This window comes from Hyperolius riggenbachi, chromosome 3 (assembly GCF_040937935.1).
Source record: "Hyperolius riggenbachi isolate aHypRig1 chromosome 3, aHypRig1.pri, whole genome shotgun sequence".
Classification (NCBI taxonomy): Eukaryota; Metazoa; Chordata; class Amphibia; order Anura; family Hyperoliidae; genus Hyperolius; species Hyperolius riggenbachi.
Genome location: NC_090648.1, coordinates 54,007,254 through 54,028,987, shown reverse-complemented (window position 1 = coordinate 54,028,987; position 21,734 = coordinate 54,007,254). Strand labels below are relative to the sequence as shown.

The following is a 21,734-nucleotide window of genomic DNA, read 5'->3' as shown; positions in this document are numbered from 1 at the left end:
CCGACTCTGGCCAGTCATTTGGTTAGAAGTGAGTATAAATCTCCTGAAGCTACCACTTGGCTCAACATGAGTAGACCAGTAGGAAATTTCAAGTGCAGGCTTTGTAAAATTTGTGATCAATTATGTGTTGACAAGAATGTACAATTAAGCCCAATTACACTCCCTACATTGTATACGCATTGCAATGCCCTTTTGGCTATTTTTATATAGGGAAAACTGAGGCCAGTGAATGCAAAAATCATAAAGAATCATGAATCAGTGAAATCACAAACGGGTTGCACAAGAGTTATGGGACATGTGTGGTCAGTACATGCAGAGGGCCCTTCATGTGTCTACGTCATGGGTTTGGAACAAGTTATGACCGTGAATAGATGAGGAGATTGTAAGAATTTGTTGTTAAAGGGAAGGTTCAGGGAGTGGGAAAAAAATAAATAAAAATCCATATCCACTTACCTGGGGCTTCCTCCAGCCCGTGGCAGGCAGGAGGTGCCCTCGCCACCGCTCCGCAGGCTCCCGGTGGCCGACCTGACCTGGCCAGGCCGGCTGCCAGGTCGGACTCTTCTGCGCTCCAACGACGGGCTCTTCTGCGTTCCACGCGGGCACGCCGACGTCATCGGACGTCCTCCGAGCTGTACTGCGCAGGTGCAGAACTACTGAACTACTGAGCCTGCGCAGTACAGCCCGGAGGACATGCAATGACGTCAGCGCGCCCGCGTGAGGCGCAGATTGGAGCGCAGAAGAGCCCGAAGAGCAGCCGGGCCAGGTCGGGGCGGCCACCGGAGACCACCGGGAGCCTCCGGAGCGGCGGCGAGGGCACCTCCTGCCTGCCACGGGCTTGAGGGAGCCCCAGGTAAGTGGATATGGATTTTATTTTTTTTTCCCACTCCCTGAACCTTCCCTTTAAGGAGGGAATCCAGAAGGATTCTGAATGCAGATGCCATGGGACCTCTAGGACGCAAGGATAAAGTCGAAATGGCTAGTGATGAGCAGAAATTACGCCTATGCGTAATTACACATCGTAATAGAGATATACTGTGTTAGTGATTTAGAGAGGACTGACCTTCCAGAATGTTTTGTTGGTTTGATCTGTCCTGTTCTCTTTTTCTTGTCCTCCCATCTCCCACGATGGTTTCCCTTTCCCCATTCCTCCCATTCCCCCTATTCATGTTCTACTTTATTGGTCAATGCTTGAGGGTGTGAGCCACTCCGAGCTTTATAGTGGATGATCAATGGTATGCAAATCATTCTGAATTTATGCAAATATGTTTAAATGTTTATGCAAATATATGCAGCTTCAAAATGGACCAATCAATTTAAACAATTTGAAGGTGGGACTTGATTGGTCCATTTTCAAGCTGCATATATTTTGCATATAAAAATGTACATACATTTACATAAACTCAGAAATATTTGCATATCCTTGATCATTCCTAGTGCTTTATTAGATGCACTAATTGTACCACAGTTCAATAATAATTGATCTGTGTGTCTATGGTGGAATGTTTTAATCTAATCTTTTTTTTCAAGGAGGAAGAACATGAGAACCAAAATGTGGGTTCCTTGCTTCCTCCCAGTGCAATCTTATTGAGGATCGAATGGCTACGTTTTATGGATTGCCTATTTAACCTTGTTCTATAGTGTGCACATTTTTTATTCTGTGGACCTGGTGGGCTGACCCCAGTATGTATTGACCATTTATTGGTTCAGCTAATGTTAGTATAATAACAGTTGTTAGCTTTCCATTCTATATTTTTACATTTGGATCCCTTAAAGAGGAACTCCAGTGAATATTTTATTGCTGGCAGGTGATGTAGCTGCTGCATGGTTTTTGGCACAGCTGTAAACAGCTATTTCCCACAAAAGTTCGAACTTTTCTTGTGGGAGGGGTTACTCGTGGGACGGGTTTCACCACAATATCAGCCATACAGCACCCCCTGATGGTCTGTTTGTGAAAAGGAATAGATTTCTCATGTAAAAGGGGGTATCAGCTACTGATTGGGATAAAGTTCAATTTTTGGTCGGAGTTTCTCTTTAAGGTATAAGTAAAAAATAAAGTTTGGACGATTTTTTTTTGGTAGAGATTACCTACTACTGTAGGTTTACCATCAAGCCTCTAGTGGGCGCTAAGGATTACATGTGCCTTGAATGCTGTTCAGCCCTTCCTTAATTCCTCTCTTTTTTCTGCAGCATCCGTTGGTTTCCAATTCACTTTATTATAAGCATGTTTTGCTCGTATCCCATATATACACGGTTTGCTTTGTGTTTCCCTTGCATAGTGCTTGCTTTCTTCCTGTGCCTGCCCCCCCCCCCCCCCCAGCCCTCTCCCCCATGAGCAAGCGTGTTACACGTGAAACAGGCGTCGTGACCGGCCACTACTCTCCCCCGCCCCTTATTACGCTCACCTCAGATCTTTTATCACGGACTACATGAATACATCCCAAGATCTGTTGAGTAAGCTAAATGCTTGGGCATGATTTACTGAAGTGAATTCCTCTTACTAAAATAAAGAAGCTCCTGTTTGCAATGGAACTTGCCGCTGCACGTCTTTTTTCCCTCATTAAAACAACAAGAACAACCCTCAGTACATGAGAAACTCTTGTGTTTCTGTGGTAACTTGTGTTTTGCTACTTTCGTAATGTGTGTTACCATAGCAACACTTGTGTTATTTATGTACAGCGGATCATGCTTATTGCCCAACGCGCTGTACTCGGCTCCCATTAGTACCAGCAATTTTATTACCGCCTCGTGCATCAGGCCCCTCATGTCTAGAGAAACGTTTCTCACTCAGTTCTCCGTGATGGAACACCACCTCCCATTTATAGCCTTTATCAGAAATATTTACAAAGTAAGGTAAAAAAATAAATAAATAAAATAACACAAGAGATCATGTAAAGCAACTTTCAAAACAACCAAATACAGTAGATTGCGGGTAGTGAAGGTCATGTCTAGGAGAACTCATGGAGAAGCATGTGCTCACTCAGTTTGGTCAGGTGTTAGAAATGTAAGTCTCTGATTGGCTAGTCATGATCATGTGCTAAAGCAGGATGTGATCTCAGCAAATCAGAGCTTTGCAAATCTATCAGCTGATCAAGCTGATCACATGCTTCTCCATGAGTTCTCCTAGACATGGCCATCCCTAAGTGTGGAGAATATTGATGATCAGCTTACCAGATAAAAAATACTTGTGTTCTTACTAAGATCACTTTTATCACTGACAGTAAACGTTATTGCGACATCATTATTCAGTATTATTTTGGTAGACTGGACGCTGATGTGCAGGTGACCTCCATTAGGGGAGCTGTATGCCTGGACCATCATGCTCGTAGAAGCTTGTTGATCAGAAGCTATTTTCGGATCTTTTGTTAAGGCCTTAAAGAAAAAAAAACATTTTTATTATATTTCTGAGACTGATTAAAGGGCCACAATTGAAAAAAAATGAATACATACATATACAATATAAAATAATAATAATAATAATAATAATAATAATAATAATAATAATAATAATAATAATACATAAAATTATTATTATTATTATTATTATTGTTGTGTTTATTATACTTTATTTATAAAGCACTAAAATATTACACAGAGCTGTACAATAGATAGGTGAGACAGCGTTTACAGCTACACCACGGAACTTGAAATGGTGATAAATACATAAGCCAGACATGTTGAAATGGTGGTGAAGAAGAGCAGATGAGAAGGAGGGTCCTGCCAAATAGGCTTACATTCTAAGGGGTGGGGAGAGGAACACATGGGGAGGGGTAATGTCCAAGAGAAGGGTATCCTATACGCGTACGTTAAAAAAGGGCGCCGGGAAAAGAGGCCGCAGGGTTTTAAACGATAAGCATGAATAACGTTTAAAAAAAATTGTGCTATATTTCATTTAAAAATAAAGTTTTATAAAGTTATAAATCATTTAATAATGTTTATGAAATCGGGAATTGTAAAAATGTTAATCTTCCCTGTTTAAAAAGTTTAAAAAGTGAAATGTATAATAACGTTTTATAAAAGATTAATAAGAATGTTACTAAAACTATACTTAACCCTACTCTCATACAGAACCCTCCCTGTCCCTGTACCTACCCTAGCCCCTAGACCCCCCATGTTTTAAAAAAATATTGTACTGTTTTTCGTTTAAAAATAATGTTTAAAAAATTATAAATCATTAAATAATGTGTAATCATGAGAAGCAGTTATAAAACATTAAGGGCTTGATTCACAAAGCGGTGCTAACCTACTTAGCACGTCTAAAGTCTTTAGACGTGCTAACCAGGGTGCTAAGTAGGTTAGCACCGAATTATTTGATTCAGAAATTCGGTGCTAACCTACTTAGCACCCTGGTTAGCACGTCTAAAGACTTTAGACGTGCTAAGTAGGTTAGCACCGCTTTGTGAATCAAGCCCTAAAAGTCTCCGGGCGCCGCTTGTAAAACGTTATTTTTCTCGCCCTTTTTTCCTGTTGGGAGCCCATTAAACGATATTTATTATAGGAGTGAATGGCGGCGCCCTTTTTGTCCACCTGCCTCATGCGCCCAAATTTCCTGCTTCCATCCTACAGGGGCGTAACTAGAAGTCACTGGGCCCCCCTGCAAAACTTTGGATGGGGCCCCCCAGCTGTCATTGTTGGGGGAGGGAGCGTTGGTAGTAGCCCGAGGTGAGGGGGGGGTGTCATTTTTGTTTGTGCCTGCTACTTTCAGTTCCTGTGCTGAGCCCCCTCCTGCCCCTAAAAATGGCCCTGGAAGGCCCCAGAACCAGGGCCCCCCCTCAGGCTTCTCCCCTTAAGGGCCCCCCTGCTGCTGCATCCCTTGCAGGGGCTATTGTTACACCCCATGATCCTATATAATAAAACCACAGGTGACCCTGTGTCATCCTGTCCCTGTGTCCATGTGTTGCGCTACTGCGCATGTGCTGGACGGACAGCCGTTTGGACAGTAGGACGGGGTCAGGGAGCAGGGCGGACATGTGTGCGGGGGGTGCGCGCGCGCAGCTGACAGGTGGGCGTGCATGCGCACTGACTGGTGGCGTCGGTGGTGGCGGCATGAAAAGACCTAGTTTTGTCTCAGCTGATTAGCAGTCTGTCTCTGTGTTTTAGAGTGCTCTTTTTTTAATCTATTCTCGCCTGGCAGAGCAAAGTATTTAATGGCTGTAATTCCTTATAGGGAGAAAAACTGTCATTTGCATAGCTGAAAATTAACTCTTTCAGACAGAGAAAGAAGAAAAGCATCACAGCATACAGTATTTATTTGTGTGCTAGGCACTGTGCATACACATGTCTATCTCATCATGACACATGTCGTTCCCTCTAAAGTTAAACTTGATCAATACGGAAACATCAGATTCTACAATCGAGTTAGCGAAAGCTCATCATTAGAATACAAGGTTGATAGGTTTCTGAGAGCATTTACATCCTTAGGTATTTTAACCTCCTGGGTGGAAAACCGCAGCTAAAAGCGGTAATCCCGACCTCTGCTTAGGGTAGCCACCGGAGGCTGTGAATCCCGACGTCGGCCACCATTCTTCTTCCTCTCCTCCGGGGCTCTGCTTTCTGCTGGTGAGATCGCCAACTGTCGTCATGACGACAGCCAACAATTTCACTTTAGAGTTTCAGCGCCACCTGGAGGATGGATGGAAAACTGCAGCGCTGGAGCCAGGGAGGTCAGTGATTGTAGAATTGTTGCAGATCTCCCTGGCAGCGTGATTTTTTCCCGGTTTTCGTATCTGAAAGGGTGCAAAAAAATTGCACCGCTTTTAAATCCTAAAATCCGGAAAGAATCATAGCGCCAAGGGGGTTAAAGGACCACTGTTGTGAAAATATTAAAATGTAAAATATATTTACAGTAAACATATACAGATGTCTATACAGAAGTATGTTTCTTCCAGAGTAAAATAAGCCATAAATTACTGGACTAGCCCATCTCCTCATGGGGGATTCTCAGGATTTTCTTTATTTTCAAAAGCACTTGAATACAATGGCAGTTGCTCTGTCCATCTGCCAAAAAATTGTGCAGTGAGCAGGAAGGCTGGCCAGCATCTTTTTAAAAATCTTTTCAAGGAGTGTCTTTATACAGAATAAAGGCCATGCTGAGAATCTCGTATGCAGAAATGGACTAGCCCAAAACCTGTCGGTAATGTCAGATTTCTACTACCTACTGTAAGTGAAAGCAACATAGGAGAAAAGTATTTTATGGCTCATTTTACTCTGGAAGAAACATGCTTCTTCATTGCATGTGTTTACATGTATTTTAAATCGTAAAATTTTCACAACAGTGGTCCTTTAAATGAATGACTACTCTCAAGGGGTTTGTTGCACAAAATTGTGTTAATACTGTGCACAGACAGCACATGGCAATATTACCCTTACTTTCAGCAGCAAGTACTTTGAGTTATGCTATTTGCACGACCCACTCGAGTTGTGTGGCTGTTGCTATGGTAATGCGCATTACTAACGAGTGTTGCCATTAGTAACTGTAGTAACGGTTGATCTACTCCAATGCTGTGGGCCTCAGTGATAGGGTAACTTGTGCTCCTTGCTGTCGGAAGTAAGGGCAATATTGTGTTGCATGCTATAAAGGGTCCTCTTCATCAGAAGGTGCAGACAGTGCACTTTCTGATGAAGGGTACCCTCCATGGCCCCGAAACAATTGTCAAATGTTGTGTTGACTTATGCATTGAGGAATAAATACTGTACTTCTGCAAAAATAACCAACATTGGACTGATAAGGAATGGTGATAGAAACAAGTTGCACTTAAAGGAGTAGTCTTTTTGAATTGATATGCTTTATATGGTGCTTGAACCACCACAATGTCCTCACATGCTTTATCCAGGAGAGATAGTTTACTTGCTGCTACATGATTGCCTCCTGCTTGGGGTTTTGTCTTAGAGGGATTCTACTCTCCAAACAAAAATTTACAGTAACTACTTTTAGTTACATAAAATAACACGTGAAAGCATTTCCAAGTAGTCCCTGTTTGTAAAATCATTGATTTTCACAGCAGAGAGCAGTAGAAGAATGCTTATCTCTCATCATCGGCAAAGGCAAGAATCTCTCTGTGCCTGCGTGTCTTCACTCTACCCCCTCTTTCTGCTGAAGTGACTTAGCTGTTTCCAGGGCGATGGGTCTGTTCAGCAAAGGGAGGGAGAGAGTTAGGCCGCAAGGATACACAGGGAGGTTCTTGCGTTTGCCAAAGAACAGATATAACAAGGGGGCGTGGCTTGGTGCGGAATGGAGAAGGCAGCATAGAAGAGAGTGCCTGGCTAAAAGCTCTAATTGGCTCTAACACCCGCGGAGCTGGGATTCTTTATGCAGCATGAGAAACTCCAAGCAGAAGGCGAGCGAAGTGAACCCAAAAACTTTAAAAAAGAAGCCAGACAAGAATATTCTGAAGATATTCCACTTGCAGACAAGCAAACAAACAGGCTCTGAGATACCTAAGATGGCGCCACCATGTGATATTCCCCAGAGAGCTCTCACTCCATCGAGCTTTCTTGTAAAAAGAGACAGGCCCCAACGATGAAGGGCATAGGGGCTCTCGTGGCGGATATAAAAGCTACCAACCATCTCTGCAGGCACACTCATGATGGCAATTGCCGGCAGGATCTCGGACATAGAAAAGGCGGATTCCCAGAGAGATCAGCACATTAACCTCCCTAGCAGTAATGATGAACCTGATTCGTCCAGCTAAAACACTTGCTGAAAGTGGTATGACGCGTCCATGCCACCAGGGAGATTTCTAGCTGCTCTGTGTCACCGTCTCCACTTTTTTTTGCTTCTGCGGGCTTCACCTAGGACTGATGGATGCCTGTTAGCACACTGTGGGTAGCGATCTTAGCTACCCACAGTGTGCCAGTATACATCCATCAGTCCCAGGGAAGCCCACATGGAGCCAGAGGGGCAGAGCAGTGCAGTGACATGTCCTCCCCTCCCTTCCTTCCTCCTTTCCAATCCCCCATCCCTTCTGATCCTTCTTCCTCCCTTTCATCTGATCCTTGCTCTCTCCCTCCCATCCAATCCCCCCTCTCTCTGTCCTTCCTTCCTCCCTGCCTATACCCGGGCGGTGCTGTGAGTTGAGTGAGTTGAGCAAAGGGGATATTACTCACCGAGGCTCTCTCCAGCGTTGATGGCCCATTCTCAGGGACAGGGAATGGATTGGACAAGTGGCGGGGCCCCATACCATGGACCATGTGGGCTGGTATAGCTCAGGGTGCGTAGCCCCACTCGGCTGGGGCTCCACATTCTGGCTATCCCAGCCTGCATGGGGGACAAACACTGGCATAACAATAGGGCCTGCAGCACCTGCCCCCGCGGGGGGCCCTCTCGGGGTCGTTTTGGGGGGCCCGCTCAGTATTTCTGCAGGGGGGCCCGGTGGCACCTAGTTATGCCCCTGGGGACAAGGGGCTAAAGAGTCTTGGGAGGGGGGACCCCACATCATTTTTTTATTTACCACACTCTGAACATTAATTTTTTTTTGCCAAAAATAGGAAAAGATGCCAGGCATCTTTATACAGCCATATTGTGGCTGTATAGCGATCCCCGTCCAAAACGTTGTGACTTCGGAGGGGTTTCCAGGGGCACTACGTACGGAACCCCTGGAAACCCCGTCATGAAATTCACTGCTCTTTCTTTTGATATATGGAAATTTACAATACCGTTAGGTTGCTACATTATCTGTCATTTACCACATTTAAATGTATACTTTTTTTCTTATTGAAAGTTTAAAATTGATTTTCTCAAAAAATATAATGGGCTTGATTCACAAAGCGGTGCTAACCTACTTAGCACGTGTAAAGTCTTTAGACGCGCTAACCAGGGTGCTAAGTAGGTTAGCACCGGATTTCTCAATCAGATCGCGCGCTAACTTTGCGCGCGCAAAGTTTTACGCGCGCTAAGTCCCATAGGCTTTAATGGGCACTTCGCGCGGAGCACCCTGTGCTCTGTGCAGTACACGCGAAAAGCTTGGTTAGACGTGCTAAGGGGGTTTTCACAGGTGTGCTAACAGTTAGCACCGCTTTGTGAATCAAGCCCAATGTCTTTTTGAATTTTTTTCTTCTTGTTCCCACTGTGCTACTTAACATACCCTGCAAATTTGTTGTTTCTAGCATGTAAGGAGGCTTTGCTATTAACCGCTAAAGTAATCATGGGTAATCACGGATTCCGACTCGTGATTCCGGATACAATGTGGAATCACGAGTTGAAACCGCATTTGAATCGGTATTCCGATACTATGATATGATCACGGCCAATCCGGAAGTGGGTGGAGCCGTGATCCTGATCACTCGAATCCGTGATCGAGGGTATCTGTGCAACCCTAGCCCTGAGTGTTGAATTTGCTGTGGCGGGTGGGGCAGTGATAGTGGGGCCTCCCAACCTACTTTTGCCCGGGGCCCCACTATAGTTAGAACCGGCCCTGTCTTTTACAACCCTTGTCTGTACCCAGGATCACTCGCATAAGTTAACAAAGAGCTACTGGAACTCTCTTAAGAGCAAGACACCTTTTATTCTCTGCTCCCGTTTAAAAACACATCTGAGGTGAAAATAAGCTGATGAGAAAAACAATATAATCTCCTTCTCCTAAAAATGACTTTTTTTTAGATATCCCATGGTTTTATTTCATATTTCAATCTAGTTTTTAAGTTTTTACTGTTTCATTGTCACTGCCCAATGAAGCATGCATTGAAGTATGCCAGAGATCAAATCTATGAATTATTGACCCTTTTTGTCTCTTTCCTGCTCTCAGAAGCCATTTACTGCCAGGAAAATGTTTTATGGCTGTAATTTCTTATCAGTGAGGGTTATGCTATAGTCTGACCCGGTCCTAACTCGGGTAGAAACTGTCACTTGCATACCTGATGTTTAACTCTTTCAGGCCGAGAAATACACAAAGGAACACAGCCTAGTTATTAGTGTGCTTGGCACTGTATATACACATGTCTATCTTATCATGTCACATGTCACCTCGGGTGTCCTTTAAAGAGAACCTGAACTGAAAATAAAAAGTCAAAATAACCACAGGTCATACTTACCTCCTGTGTAGTCTACTTCTCAATCTCTTTCTCCTCTCCTGCGTCCCATTTGATCACTGTGATTAATGGAATTTTCCATCCTCCATTTTAAAAATGGCCATTACTCCCTAACAGCTTCCTGGTCAGCACAATGTTAAACTGTAATATCATCCACTTGAGCCATAGGGAAACATGGACATTAACTTGCACATTCAGTTGTAACTGGCTGGTATAATTGACAGCAACTGGTATATTTCAGTACTGACAGAATATTGTCAGAATTGGAAGGGATCACTGTAGAAAAAAAAACGGTGAGCTTCTGAGAGGAACTGACGTCGAGGTAAGTATGTAATATTCTTTTGCAGCTACGTCATGTGTTTATTTAAAATTATTTTCCACACTTCAGGTTCCCTTTAAAGATAACTTTTTCTCCCTCCTGCATTATTGAATATCTGAGATGTTTATATCTTTAATGCTTTTTCCCTATTTCCCCTTTTTTTCTGTACCCCAAAGTTGGTTTACTTAATGTATTGTTACCTCTTTTTTCTTTAAAAATTAAAAATTTCAAAAAAATAGTTGAAAACAAAAAATAAAGATAACTTTTTGTTGCTGAAAAGGGAAAGAAATGAGCAGACTACTCTGAACAGTTGACTTGGGCTGTTAGGTAAAATATACACCTCAGCACCTTACCTTGGAGACAATCTGAGTACCTTACAACTTCTGCCTTTATCCACCTGCATAATTATCTGCCTGATAAGTCAGCCTATGCGCTATTCAAGTGCTGGTTATAAAATTTAATATTAGTATACCTTAGATTAAGTTATGACTTATTTGGCACCTGTGTAGACTTCCAATTTATGGGCAAAAAAGGGTAGAATAACTTGAGATCTATCTTTGCAGGAGGTGCCGTGAGAGCGCCACCTATTGAGAGCTTTATGACTGACATAACGGACTGTAGCGGGCAGAGATTCCGGTGACCTATACATTTTATCATTTGTACCCTCCGGAATCTAGTCCAATCTAAGATTAAATGCACCCCTGTTTATATAACCCACTGATTATACTATTGGAAATACAATAACAATTACCAGCCCATATAAGTACAGCACTGGACTAGGGAATAGCACAACCCTGGTCAGCAGATCGCTTTCCAAGAACAAACCACCTATGTATCCATTTAATTCAGGCCCAGATTTACTTATTGATGAGGCAATGTTCATGATTTACATTGCTATATCAAAGTATACTTATGTGACCCAGAACAAAAACTAACCATATACATAAGATTGTCATTTCCATATAGTCCCCCCCACACATTGCATTACTCTCTTCTACTCTCGCCTATCCTCTATCCTTAGAGTCCCCCCCCCCCCCCCCACCATCCTCTCTACTCTATCTTTACCCCCACCCCGAAAAGCATCCTGATCCATTTCCAGACCAGCACACAGAAGATGGAAGTCAGTTTCATCCCAAGAGTATTTAGCGCTATCATTTTCCTAATAAGTGTTTGACCTCACCTGGCGGTACATAAAAAAATAACTGATCTCTGATCTGTGATTGCACTGGAAGGGGATCATCTGAAACCCAACCTACCCTGTAAGGGAGCAACATATTTTAGATATGTCTCCTGAAACTGAGTCATCCAGGTGGAAGCATGAGACACATAGCTGCTTTATGCTCCCAATAGAACATTGAAAGCATAAAGGGTCTACATAATAGAGTGGTCTTATTGTTCAAACAAGCTAAACTGATATGCTTAATGCCACGTCCAAACACAAGGGTTCATGGAATTACCAACATATGGCAGGTTAAAGTTTTAGCCTATGCTGTTGTTTTTGCTGAACTTTTTGTTTATATTGTTTATAATCACACAGTTACCATAGTAGGTTTGGGCACCTTCATTGGTCCCCAAGAGACTGTGTACCTCAACACACCAGCTATCCCACTCTATAAGATTGTTGGAGACGACAAGGGGCTGATTACCCATTGAGCGCCTGCAAAAAGTGGGCTGAGTTGTTGATCACAGACTTCTAGTTCCTCAAGTCCATCTCTCTCTCTCTCTCTGTCTCTCTCTCGTATCTCTTTCTCTCTCTCTCTCTCTCTCTCGTATCCTCCTAAAATTCTAACCCTGGTGTCTCTCCCTGTAGTCTCACAATTGACTAAGAATACCGGTCTTTTTAAGGATTCCACGAGCCCAGGTTTCTGAAGGTGGTAAATCAACTTGCAAAATAATGTCTTGGGCCATTAATGGACTCAATACTCCTGAAAAAAGAGCATCAATGTTCAGATTATTGCATAAAGAAAAGGAGACAATCGCAATAGTTCGGGAAACTCACTTCAGAGCAAAATCTATCCCCTTCCTAAAACATGCAGTAGAGTGTTGTACCATGTTAGCCATCAGTAAAAGCAAGACGTTTTGAATTAGGGTGATACCATTTATTGGCTAACTTAGAAGACTTCTTAGTTAGCCAATAAATGGTATCATCCTGATTCAAAACTACTTGCTCTTCCTGATAAAGAAAAAATAAATATTTGCTGCTTCCATGCCCCATCATCTATGGGCAAAACAAAAGGGATTTTAATTTTATTACACACAAATTGTGAATTTGAAATGTCTCACCAAATGAATGATATATGTGGAGGGCAGATACCTATTCCTCCAAGGAAAAATAGGTAATAGAGAGATTACAATTGCAGCAATCAGCCCCGTTTCTCTGGGCGGGCAAGGGGGGTGTCCTCCAGGGCACAGTGATTGAGGGGGGGAGCCGCAGGCACACTTGGACTTAGCCACAGGATAGGGGGGCCCCTCTCTTCAGTCACCCTCCCTCTGTACCTCCCCTTCCACTGTAGCACTATAGCGGCGCATTGCATAAAACACCTCACCTGCCGGGCTCCAAGCAAAGTCCACTTGCCACTGTCTGACTTCAGTGCGGCTTACTCTCACTACTTCCTGATAATTACAATTACAGTGCATTTACTTTGGGACAAGTGTATGTATGTTTACATATGGTTTTTTGTTTTTTTTTTACATTTTATAATTTTTCTCCAGTATGCCCCTTTAAACTGTGAGTTTCAACCTGCTTATTGGTAAGCTGTCTTCTATGGACTGTCAGCAGTCTTAATGTTTTAAGGCCTTACTCTCTTGCTGAATGTTAAAGGGGCACTATGGCGAAAATTTTTAAAATGTTAAATATGTGCAAACATAGACAAATAAGAAGTACGCTTCTTCCAGAGTAAAATGAGCCATACATTACTTTTCTCCTATGTTGCTGTCACTTACAGTAGGTAGTAGAAGTCTGACAGAAGTGAAAGGTTTTGGACTAGTCCATCTCTTCATAGGGGATTCTCAGCAAGGCTTTTGTTCTTTATAAAGATATTACCTAAAAAGGATTTAAACAATGATGCTGGCCAGCTTCCCTGCTCCCTACACAGTTTTTTGGCAGTTGGACAAAGCAACTGCCATTCACTAAGTGCTTTGGAAAATAAATAAATCCCTGAGAATCCCCGTGTGAAGAGATGGATTAGTCCAAAACCTGTCGCTTCTGTCAGATTTCTACTACCTACTGTAAGTGACAGCAACATAGGAGAAAACTAATTTATGGCTCATTTTACTCTGAAAAAAACGTACTTCTTATTTGAATATGTTTGCACATATTTAACATTTTTCGCCATAGTGCCCCTTTAACTGTTTGGGATGTTTTTCTGAGCGGGTTGTTTGTTTAATGAGGCTGGGGCATCAATGAGCAGCCATGTATAGCGGTCATGCATTGCCATGTTGCTGCTACTCACTGCTGCAAAGTCATAGACACAATGGACTAGAGGACAGTGGCCTGAATCAGAACACTCACCGTTATTTTAAAAGATGTTAAACCTGCTCCAGTATTGGTATACAGTACAGCGGTTCCATCCTGCCTTGTTTTTGTTTCTTTTCCTTCCGAGTCCATCACCACAGGGACATCAGATGCTGGAGATCCATCTGGGTTAGTTACGGACACCTGCAGCAAAAGATGTTTTTCAGTGACAGTTTTAAATATTTTTTTAAATTCGATTTATTATAGACATTGTACTATACAGAAAACAGAATATTGCACAGGCTGAAGCACAGTTGCCATACAGTAGTACACTACAGACAAACATTATAATAACTCCCCATACAGACAGCAAACATTAGTCGTTGGTCATAGTCATGGATACAACTACAGACACTTTATTACATGAGTAAGTGAGCACACACCTGTACAATAACACAATAACAGATAGACAGTAATTAGTCATATAACGCAAAGAAAGAGCCCTGTGACTAGGGGAAAAAAGGAAAACTTCCATGACGATATGTCATGGAATTAACATGAGCAATAGGCTCAGGGGGCTAGGTTGATGGGAGAGGGAACACGAGGATACAGAGATTTAAAGGGAAACTGACCAGAGGTAAAAAAAGGCAAATCTGGACTTACCTGTGGCTTCTTCCAGTCCCCCATAGCTTGCTAGGTCTCTCCTTGTCCTCTGGGTCCCCTTCGCTGCTCTGCTAGGTGTGGAACCCTGCCAAAGTAGCATATGCGCGGCCCGTCCACGCGTCATTGCTCCCATCAGCCTGAACATCCTGCGCATGCGCGATACTCAAAAGACTGAACCCCACATGGGCTGGACCCTTATGGCAATGGGCGAGATGTTGCGTTGAGTACCTGGATGGATCGCACATTCACCACTTCAGCTAAAGTCACCAGGTTTAAGGACCCTCCAGCAGGAACACGGAGGGGACCCAGAAGACACCAAGGCACCTCATGGGCTATGGGGGGCTGGAGGAAGCCCCAGGCAAGCCTGGATCTTCATTTTTTTGCCGCTGCTCAAGGTCCCTTTACATGATCATGAAGACAGCTCAGGTGTTTCACACTCATATTGCAGCCGGGAAGTCTATCCAATTCTGCCAGACCTTGCTGAATTTTGCTGGGCATCTGCGATAGGAACACAGAACCTTCTCAAACTAAATTACGTCAAAAACGAGTGTTTTCCTATGGGAGACCAATGGTCAGGAGCTGGGCTGGCCCTAGACTTTTTGCCAAAATCGCCCCCCTTCAAGCCATGGGTGGGGGGCCGCCGAGCTGGAGAGGGTAGCGGGCAGAAAGGGAGTATTGGGCAAAGCGGCGGGGAGGGGGGTCGGACCCCCCCTCCCTCGCCTGGGTCCCCCGATCCGCGCTCCCCCTCCAGCTTTAAAAAGTTAAGTAGCCGCTGCTATTTGTAAGAGGCAACGGGCGGGGATGATTCACCTCTTCCGCGATCCAGCGTGCGTTCCACTGTTGTCACTTCCTGCAATGCCGCCCACTGTATTGTAAGTGAGCAGCATTGCAGAAAGTGATGACACTGGAGCGCACGCTGGAACGCGGAAGAGGTGAATCATCCCCGCCCGTTGCCTCTTACTAGTAGCGGCTGCTACTTAACTTTTTAAAGCTGGAGGGGGAGCGCAGATCGGGGGACCCCACCGCTTTGCCCAATACCCCCTTCCTGCCCTCTACCCCCTCCAGCTTAGCGGCCCCCCACACCCACGGACAGGCAGGTGCCCCCCCCCAAAAAAAGTGCCACCCACAGTGCTGCACCGTCTGCTGCGAGAGTGCTCAGTTCTGTGACCCATCCATTCACCGCCAGGACCGTCAGGAACACCGCCCGCCCGAGCATCATCCAGCCAGGAAGAGGGCAGGAAGAGCACCATGCGGCCGAGCATTGCTCACTGCCTAGGCTGCCTCCACTCAACCTGCACTGGAGAGAACTATCAGTGGCACTGTGTCCTGCCACTGCTGAGGACCGTGTCAGCCTGCACCACCATTGCCCCATCCCCGGATCAGTGGCCCACCTCGATCCATCTTTGCTCCGCCTCCGGCCCTCCCACATGGTCCCACCAGGCGCAGGAGGAGATCTGGACCTCTCGAGCGCTTGTCATCAACCTTCGCCCGCCGCATCACCCGCTGCCCTTCCCTCCAGCGCGTCTGTGAGCACCACCACCCAGCCCTGAAGATCAGCTGCCCACCTCACTACCCCGGGGAACCGGACCACAGGGATAGGCACATTTCGGACTGATTGTCGGACTGTACCCAAGGGTGTTTCAACCTGTGGCCCTAAAAGGACTCTGCCTCTGTCTCTCTCCTCTTGCTTTGGTTTTCTCTCTTCTTTCCTCATTCTCTCTTAGCTATTCCTTCTCTTTTTCTCTCTCTCTTTCTCTATCCACTCTTTTCCAGGACACACTGCGGGGCATCTGGAACTGCTGCGGAGCTGAGCGAGCGCCGCTGGTAGATGTGGCTGCTCCCCCCACATAGCACTCCAGACCCTCCCACGCGTCCTTCACCATAGTTATGTGCTGTATGTATATATAGGTATATGCTTACTTTGTACTACTGTACTTGATTGTATGTGTTGGATCGCATGTATGTGTTTGTACCATCACTGACCCTGTATGAGCCAAAAGAAATTCCGGGTACAACCTCTGTTGTACTTGGCGAAATAAATTATTCTGATTCTAGTTCTGATTCAATTAATGGGTACTGAGAAATAGAAAGTCTAGAGATGCCAAACTGGGCTTGTAGGCTGTTTCTAAGATTAAAGGGACTCCGAGCACCTCTCATGGGCATGCCTTTAAGCCAGACGACTTCCAACAAAGTCGTGCTATGACCCCTCTGGAGTAGCCTCTTGCAATGGCCATGCGTGTCACTTCCTCTTCCTGTTTCATTCAGTGATGCAGTTCTCTAACAGAGAAGACAGGGATGACACGGAAGTTAGAACATAGCCAAGATGGCAGCCGCGATTTTTAAATTGAAATTGAATGAAAACTATTTGGTGTAGAACAGCATCAAATGAAAGAGGAGATCACAAGCTACAGAAAGGTATGTATCTTTAAGTACTTTGCAGTACTGGTCAGAGTCTTAAAGGCATGCCTATGAGAAGTGCTCGGAGTCCCTTTAAAATGCTCTGAAGCATGCGGAGCCAGGTACCTGATACCTATGAATAAGCTCTTCCATAGAAAGCAGGAGATGATCATCAGATATAACATGTGTCAAAGTATCCACTCTTCTCATTTTCCAAAACACTGGGAATGGCAAGGTAAGTAGGTTAGGGGGTGCCACGTTGTGCCATAATGGGGTCTTAGGAAGGTAGTGAGTATATTTATGAGTTGCTTTACCAAATTTCTGTAATAATAATAATAACTATAATAATTGTTATGGCCAACTGGTGTACAGGTATGAGAGGGCGCTCAGCAGCTGTAGCCCCGGGGTTCAGGACCAGGAGCTTAAACAAATGACCTCCTGGGACGTAGGTGGTCAAAAAGGCCTCTGAAGAGGAAGGGGATTGATTGGGCATCCAGGATTGCAGAAACCAGAGTTGTCCAGCTAGAATCTAGAGAAAAAGCCTTGACGTGCCAATTCGCCCTCAGCTCAGTGATGGGTCTAGTCAAAGTTTGTAGTTCGGCTCTTGCTCTTTTAGCTCCCCAAACAAAAGCAGACAGGTTTGGAAGAGAACCACTTACAAATGGGGATTGCCGAGAGCTGGACTACATACAGAATTTTTGGAAGCGAGATCATTTTGAGCAGGTTAACACTGCCAATGACTGCTAAAGGAAGCTTACTCCAGGTTTTAGGCTTTATTCCCACTGGAGTCGTGAACTTACTTTTTTGTCCATTTTGCGGGATCCATGGCAGTAAGCGGACTGAATTTATGTGCAGTCCGCGATAATCCCGGGCAGGCGGATGCATTCACCTATATAGCCTATGAGGGAGCGCATCTGCCCCGGGCTCCAGCTGGATCACTGTTGACCAGAGCTGGGACAAGGTCCTCCAGCACCCAAGGCTGAGACACCAAAGTGCGCCCCTCCATCCCTGCCACCCCAGCCATTACACACTGATTGCTATTAGACTAAGAGGTGCCACAGGGCCCACAACCTCCCCAACACCTTAATATCTAGTTATCTGGCTTGCAGTCACTGCCATGTATCCCCTTTTCCTATTTATTTCTGCTTCAAACACAATTAGGAATGACAGCTGAATGAATTGTGCGCCCCCTCCTACACTGCACCCTGAGGCTGGAGCCTCTCCAGCCTATGCCTCGGCCCGGCCCTGCTGTTGACTATCAGAGTGGATATTAAACTGTCTGCTCCCGCTGGCCGCGCGTGATCTGGAAGCCAAGTGGAAACACAGCCTTACACTTCTCGGACAGCTGTTGCAGCGGGGGGCCAATGTCAGCTGAATAGAATGCACTTGGAGATTTAGTTATAATAACAATGACTAAATATCTAAATTGGAAAAGAACCAGTAAGTGGCACTCTTCTTGACTCAAGCTAATTTTCTCCCTGTCTATAAGCAGTATATATGACTTTTCCCAATTTGTCTTAAAGAGAATCTGTATTGTTAAAATCGCACAAAAGTAAACATACCAGTGCGTTAGGGACATCTCCTATTACCCTCTGTCACAATTTCGCTGCTCCTCGCCGCATTAAAAGTGGTTAAAAACAGTTTTAAAAAGTTTGTTTATAAACAAACAAAATGGCCACCAAAACAGGAAGTAGGTTGATGTACAGTATGTCCACACATAGAAAATACACCCATACACAAGCAGGCTGTATACACCCTTCCTTTTGAATCTCAAGAGATCATTTGTGTGTTTCTTTCAGCCTGCAGCTATCTTCCACTGAAGTGTCAGGCTGTTTCTTCCTGCAGAGTGCAGACAGCTCTGCCTGTATGTAATTCTTCAGTATGTGAAAGCCCAGCCAGCTCAGAGGAGGATTTATCCAGCTTGTAAAAGATAAGAAAGAAGAGAGAAGCTGCTCTAATCCTAAATAATACATAGGCAGTGTGCAGAGAGGGGACTGGAAGGGGGAGATGCATCACAGAACCACAACACTGAAGAACTTGGCAGCCTTCCAGACACAGGCTGACAAGTCTGACAAGAGAGAGATAAGTTTATTTATTACAGAGATGGTAATAGTAGAACGTGCTGCAGTAAGCCAGAACACATTAGAATAGCTTTTGGAACTTGTAGGATGATAAAAAATAGGATGCAATTTTTGTTACGGAGTCTCTTTAATGCCCAAGAATAGGTCATTAGAGATGTCGCAAACATCAAACTTGGGGTTCGCAAATGTCGAATTAGAACTTCCGTAAAACTTCCAGTTTGCATGAACCGCCATAAACTTCAATGGGCAGGCAAATTTAGAAACATACAGGGTCTCTTTCTGGTCACAATAGTGATGGAAAACTTATTTCAAAGGGTCTAATACCTGGACTGTGGCAAGCCAGAGGGAGATCCATGCCAAAAGTCCAACCAAAAATTACAGAATTCAAGCAGAGTCAGGTTATAATCGGTTAATCGCTCCTCAGACTGTCGATATCGCCAGTTAAGGAAAGGTAGTCCGCTACCTGTCGGTTTAGGTGTTCTCTTAGGGTGGATTCCGAAGGGCTGTTGCGATGCGTTGGCCAAAAAAAATTGTGCATGTCCGACATCACCAACACATCAGAAGAGTGTCCTATCCTTGCCAGCATGGCCATGGGAGGAGGAGAATTCCTGGCACCTCTTTCCTGTTGTGCTGTGACGTCACCCTAGAATGAAGTGTACAGCATATCTTGAAGGCTGCTGTGGAACTTGTGCATATCTTCCGACTGATTGTGATTTGGTAACAGTTCCATCACATTGTGCTTATACATAGGGTCCAGTAGTGTTGCCACCCAGTACATGTCCTTGAGTTTTTTTTTTATATGGGGGTCCTTCATCATGTAGGACAGCATGAAAAACCCCATTTGCACAAGGTTGGATGCTGACAGTGGCGGAGCTAATGAGCTGTGGGCCCCGATGCAAGTTTTACAATGGGGCCCCCCCAAGCACATTATACAGAATAATTGATACGGCGCACCAAAACCTGCCAATGGCAACTACAGTGTCAGAGCTGCAAGAAGGGGATGGGGAACAGTTTGTTAATGATTACTACTATTCCAAGTATCCATAGAAGGGATTATTATGATCACAGAACCAATAGAGAGCTAATACTGTATTTGAGGGAGGGCCCTTCGGGGCCTCTCTGGCCTAAGGGCCCCGATGCGTTCGCAACCTCTGCAACCCCTATTGCTACGCCCCTGGATGCCGAGCTAGCTAGCTCCTCTTCCTCACTGAGGTCACAAAAGGTCTCCTCCTCCCCCCAACCACGTACGTCACCACGGGTACCCGAACGTTGACCGCAAGCCCCCTGGGATGCCTGCTGAAGTTGTTCTTCCACCTCCTCCTCAAACTCCTCAAAGCCACCTTCCTCCTCTGACTTCTCTTCTTCAGACAACTGCCCCCTCTGCATTGCTGCAGGTACAACAGGTGTCGATGACTAGTCTGGTTCTGATGGTGGTGATGGTGCCCACAGCTCTTCATGGTCATGCTCCTCTACGGCCTGATTCAGCAGTCTTCGCAGGGCATGCTCCGGGAAGAATGCGTATGTGATCACAGAAAGAGACACCAACAGCCCAATATAGTGTAGTATGTAATGGTAATATGAGTATGACAAAGTAAGTATATGATATTAATACTCACAAACCAGGGTTACCTTCAAAGCAACCACTGTAAAGGCAGGTGAGGAGATTAGACCTGTCCTCCCTAAGGATTAAGAAGTCGCTCTCTGTAGATCGGAAAAAAGGGGGCAACACCCCTACACCATGGGTGGATTTAGAACATGTACAGGCAAACAGACGCCAAAAGGATAAAAGTCAATAAAAAATTTGAAATAGGGGGAGGCCGGGGTGGACTTCCCTCCTCTCCTCCAAGTAGACACAACAAATTGTTGATAGAGTTCAACCAAATATTTATTCACATACTCCAGTCTCCAGAAAGTGCAATGCGCCTCGCAGGCTATCCCGCTACCTCAGGCTATGAACGGAGCATAAAACTCATGTAGATCTAGTACAAAGCAAAGTGCACTTTCTGGAGTATGCATTGCACTTTATGGAGTGTGTTTTTTTTTTTTTTGGGGGGGGGGGGGGTCCGTGAGGGAGTGCTGGCTGATTGACTGCCATGTGCCCGCTGACTGTGATGTAGGGGGTCAAAGGCGAGCACGAATAACTGATCTTCGCTGGAAAAATCTTGCCGGCGAAGTGTTTGAGCCATCTCTATAAGCCATACTCATTAATGAGCACCATGGCTTCACGCAGAGAAGCCCACATGGTTCCAGGTATAAAATAATATCATCAGCATAGAGACCAATAAGGTCAGCAAGGGATCCCAAAGACATACCTTAAATAGAGTGCAAGACTCTGAACTTAACGGCCAAGGCCTCAATAGAAATGGCAAATAGGAAGGGCAACAGCGGACACCCCTGCTTTGCTGCAGTCCAAAGTATTTTGACACCTGGCCATTCGCAGAGATCCAAGCCCTTGGATTCCTGTACAATGCACGAATCTACCATGTGAATTTAGGCCCAAATCCAAACCACTGAAGGCAAACCAGGAGGAAGGTCCACTCTATGGAGTCAAACGCGTTCATCATGTCAAGTGACAACAGGGCTCTATCTCCATTGACGTTGTGTGATATCTTGAAGTGGATAATAGTCCTTCTGATATTAATATAGGTGCTCTTCTCCAGCAAAAAGCTGGTTTGATCCAGGTGTGTGATATCTAGGATATGTTTAGCCAATCAATTGGTCAATAGTTTAACAAAGATTTTATAATCTGCGTTAAGCAGAGAGATGGACCTGTAAGGGCCACACTGGAGTGGGTCCT

At 44.8% G+C, this 21,734-nt stretch overlaps 1 protein-coding gene across 1 annotated transcript in view; it reads right to left on the bottom strand.

Annotated features, from left to right (window-relative positions):
* Nucleotides 1-21,734, bottom strand: part of LOC137562610 (complement C3-like) — a 340,327-nt gene that overhangs the window by 260,971 nt on the left and 57,622 nt on the right. Inside the window, exons 11-12 of the mRNA XM_068274113.1 lie at nt 13,854-14,000; nt 3,169-3,369 (exon numbers count right to left, since the gene is read on the bottom strand). Of these exons, the coding sequence (XP_068130214.1) occupies nt 3,169-3,369; nt 13,854-14,000 (348 nt within the window). The remainder of the gene's footprint in view (nt 1-3,168; nt 3,370-13,853; nt 14,001-21,734) is intronic.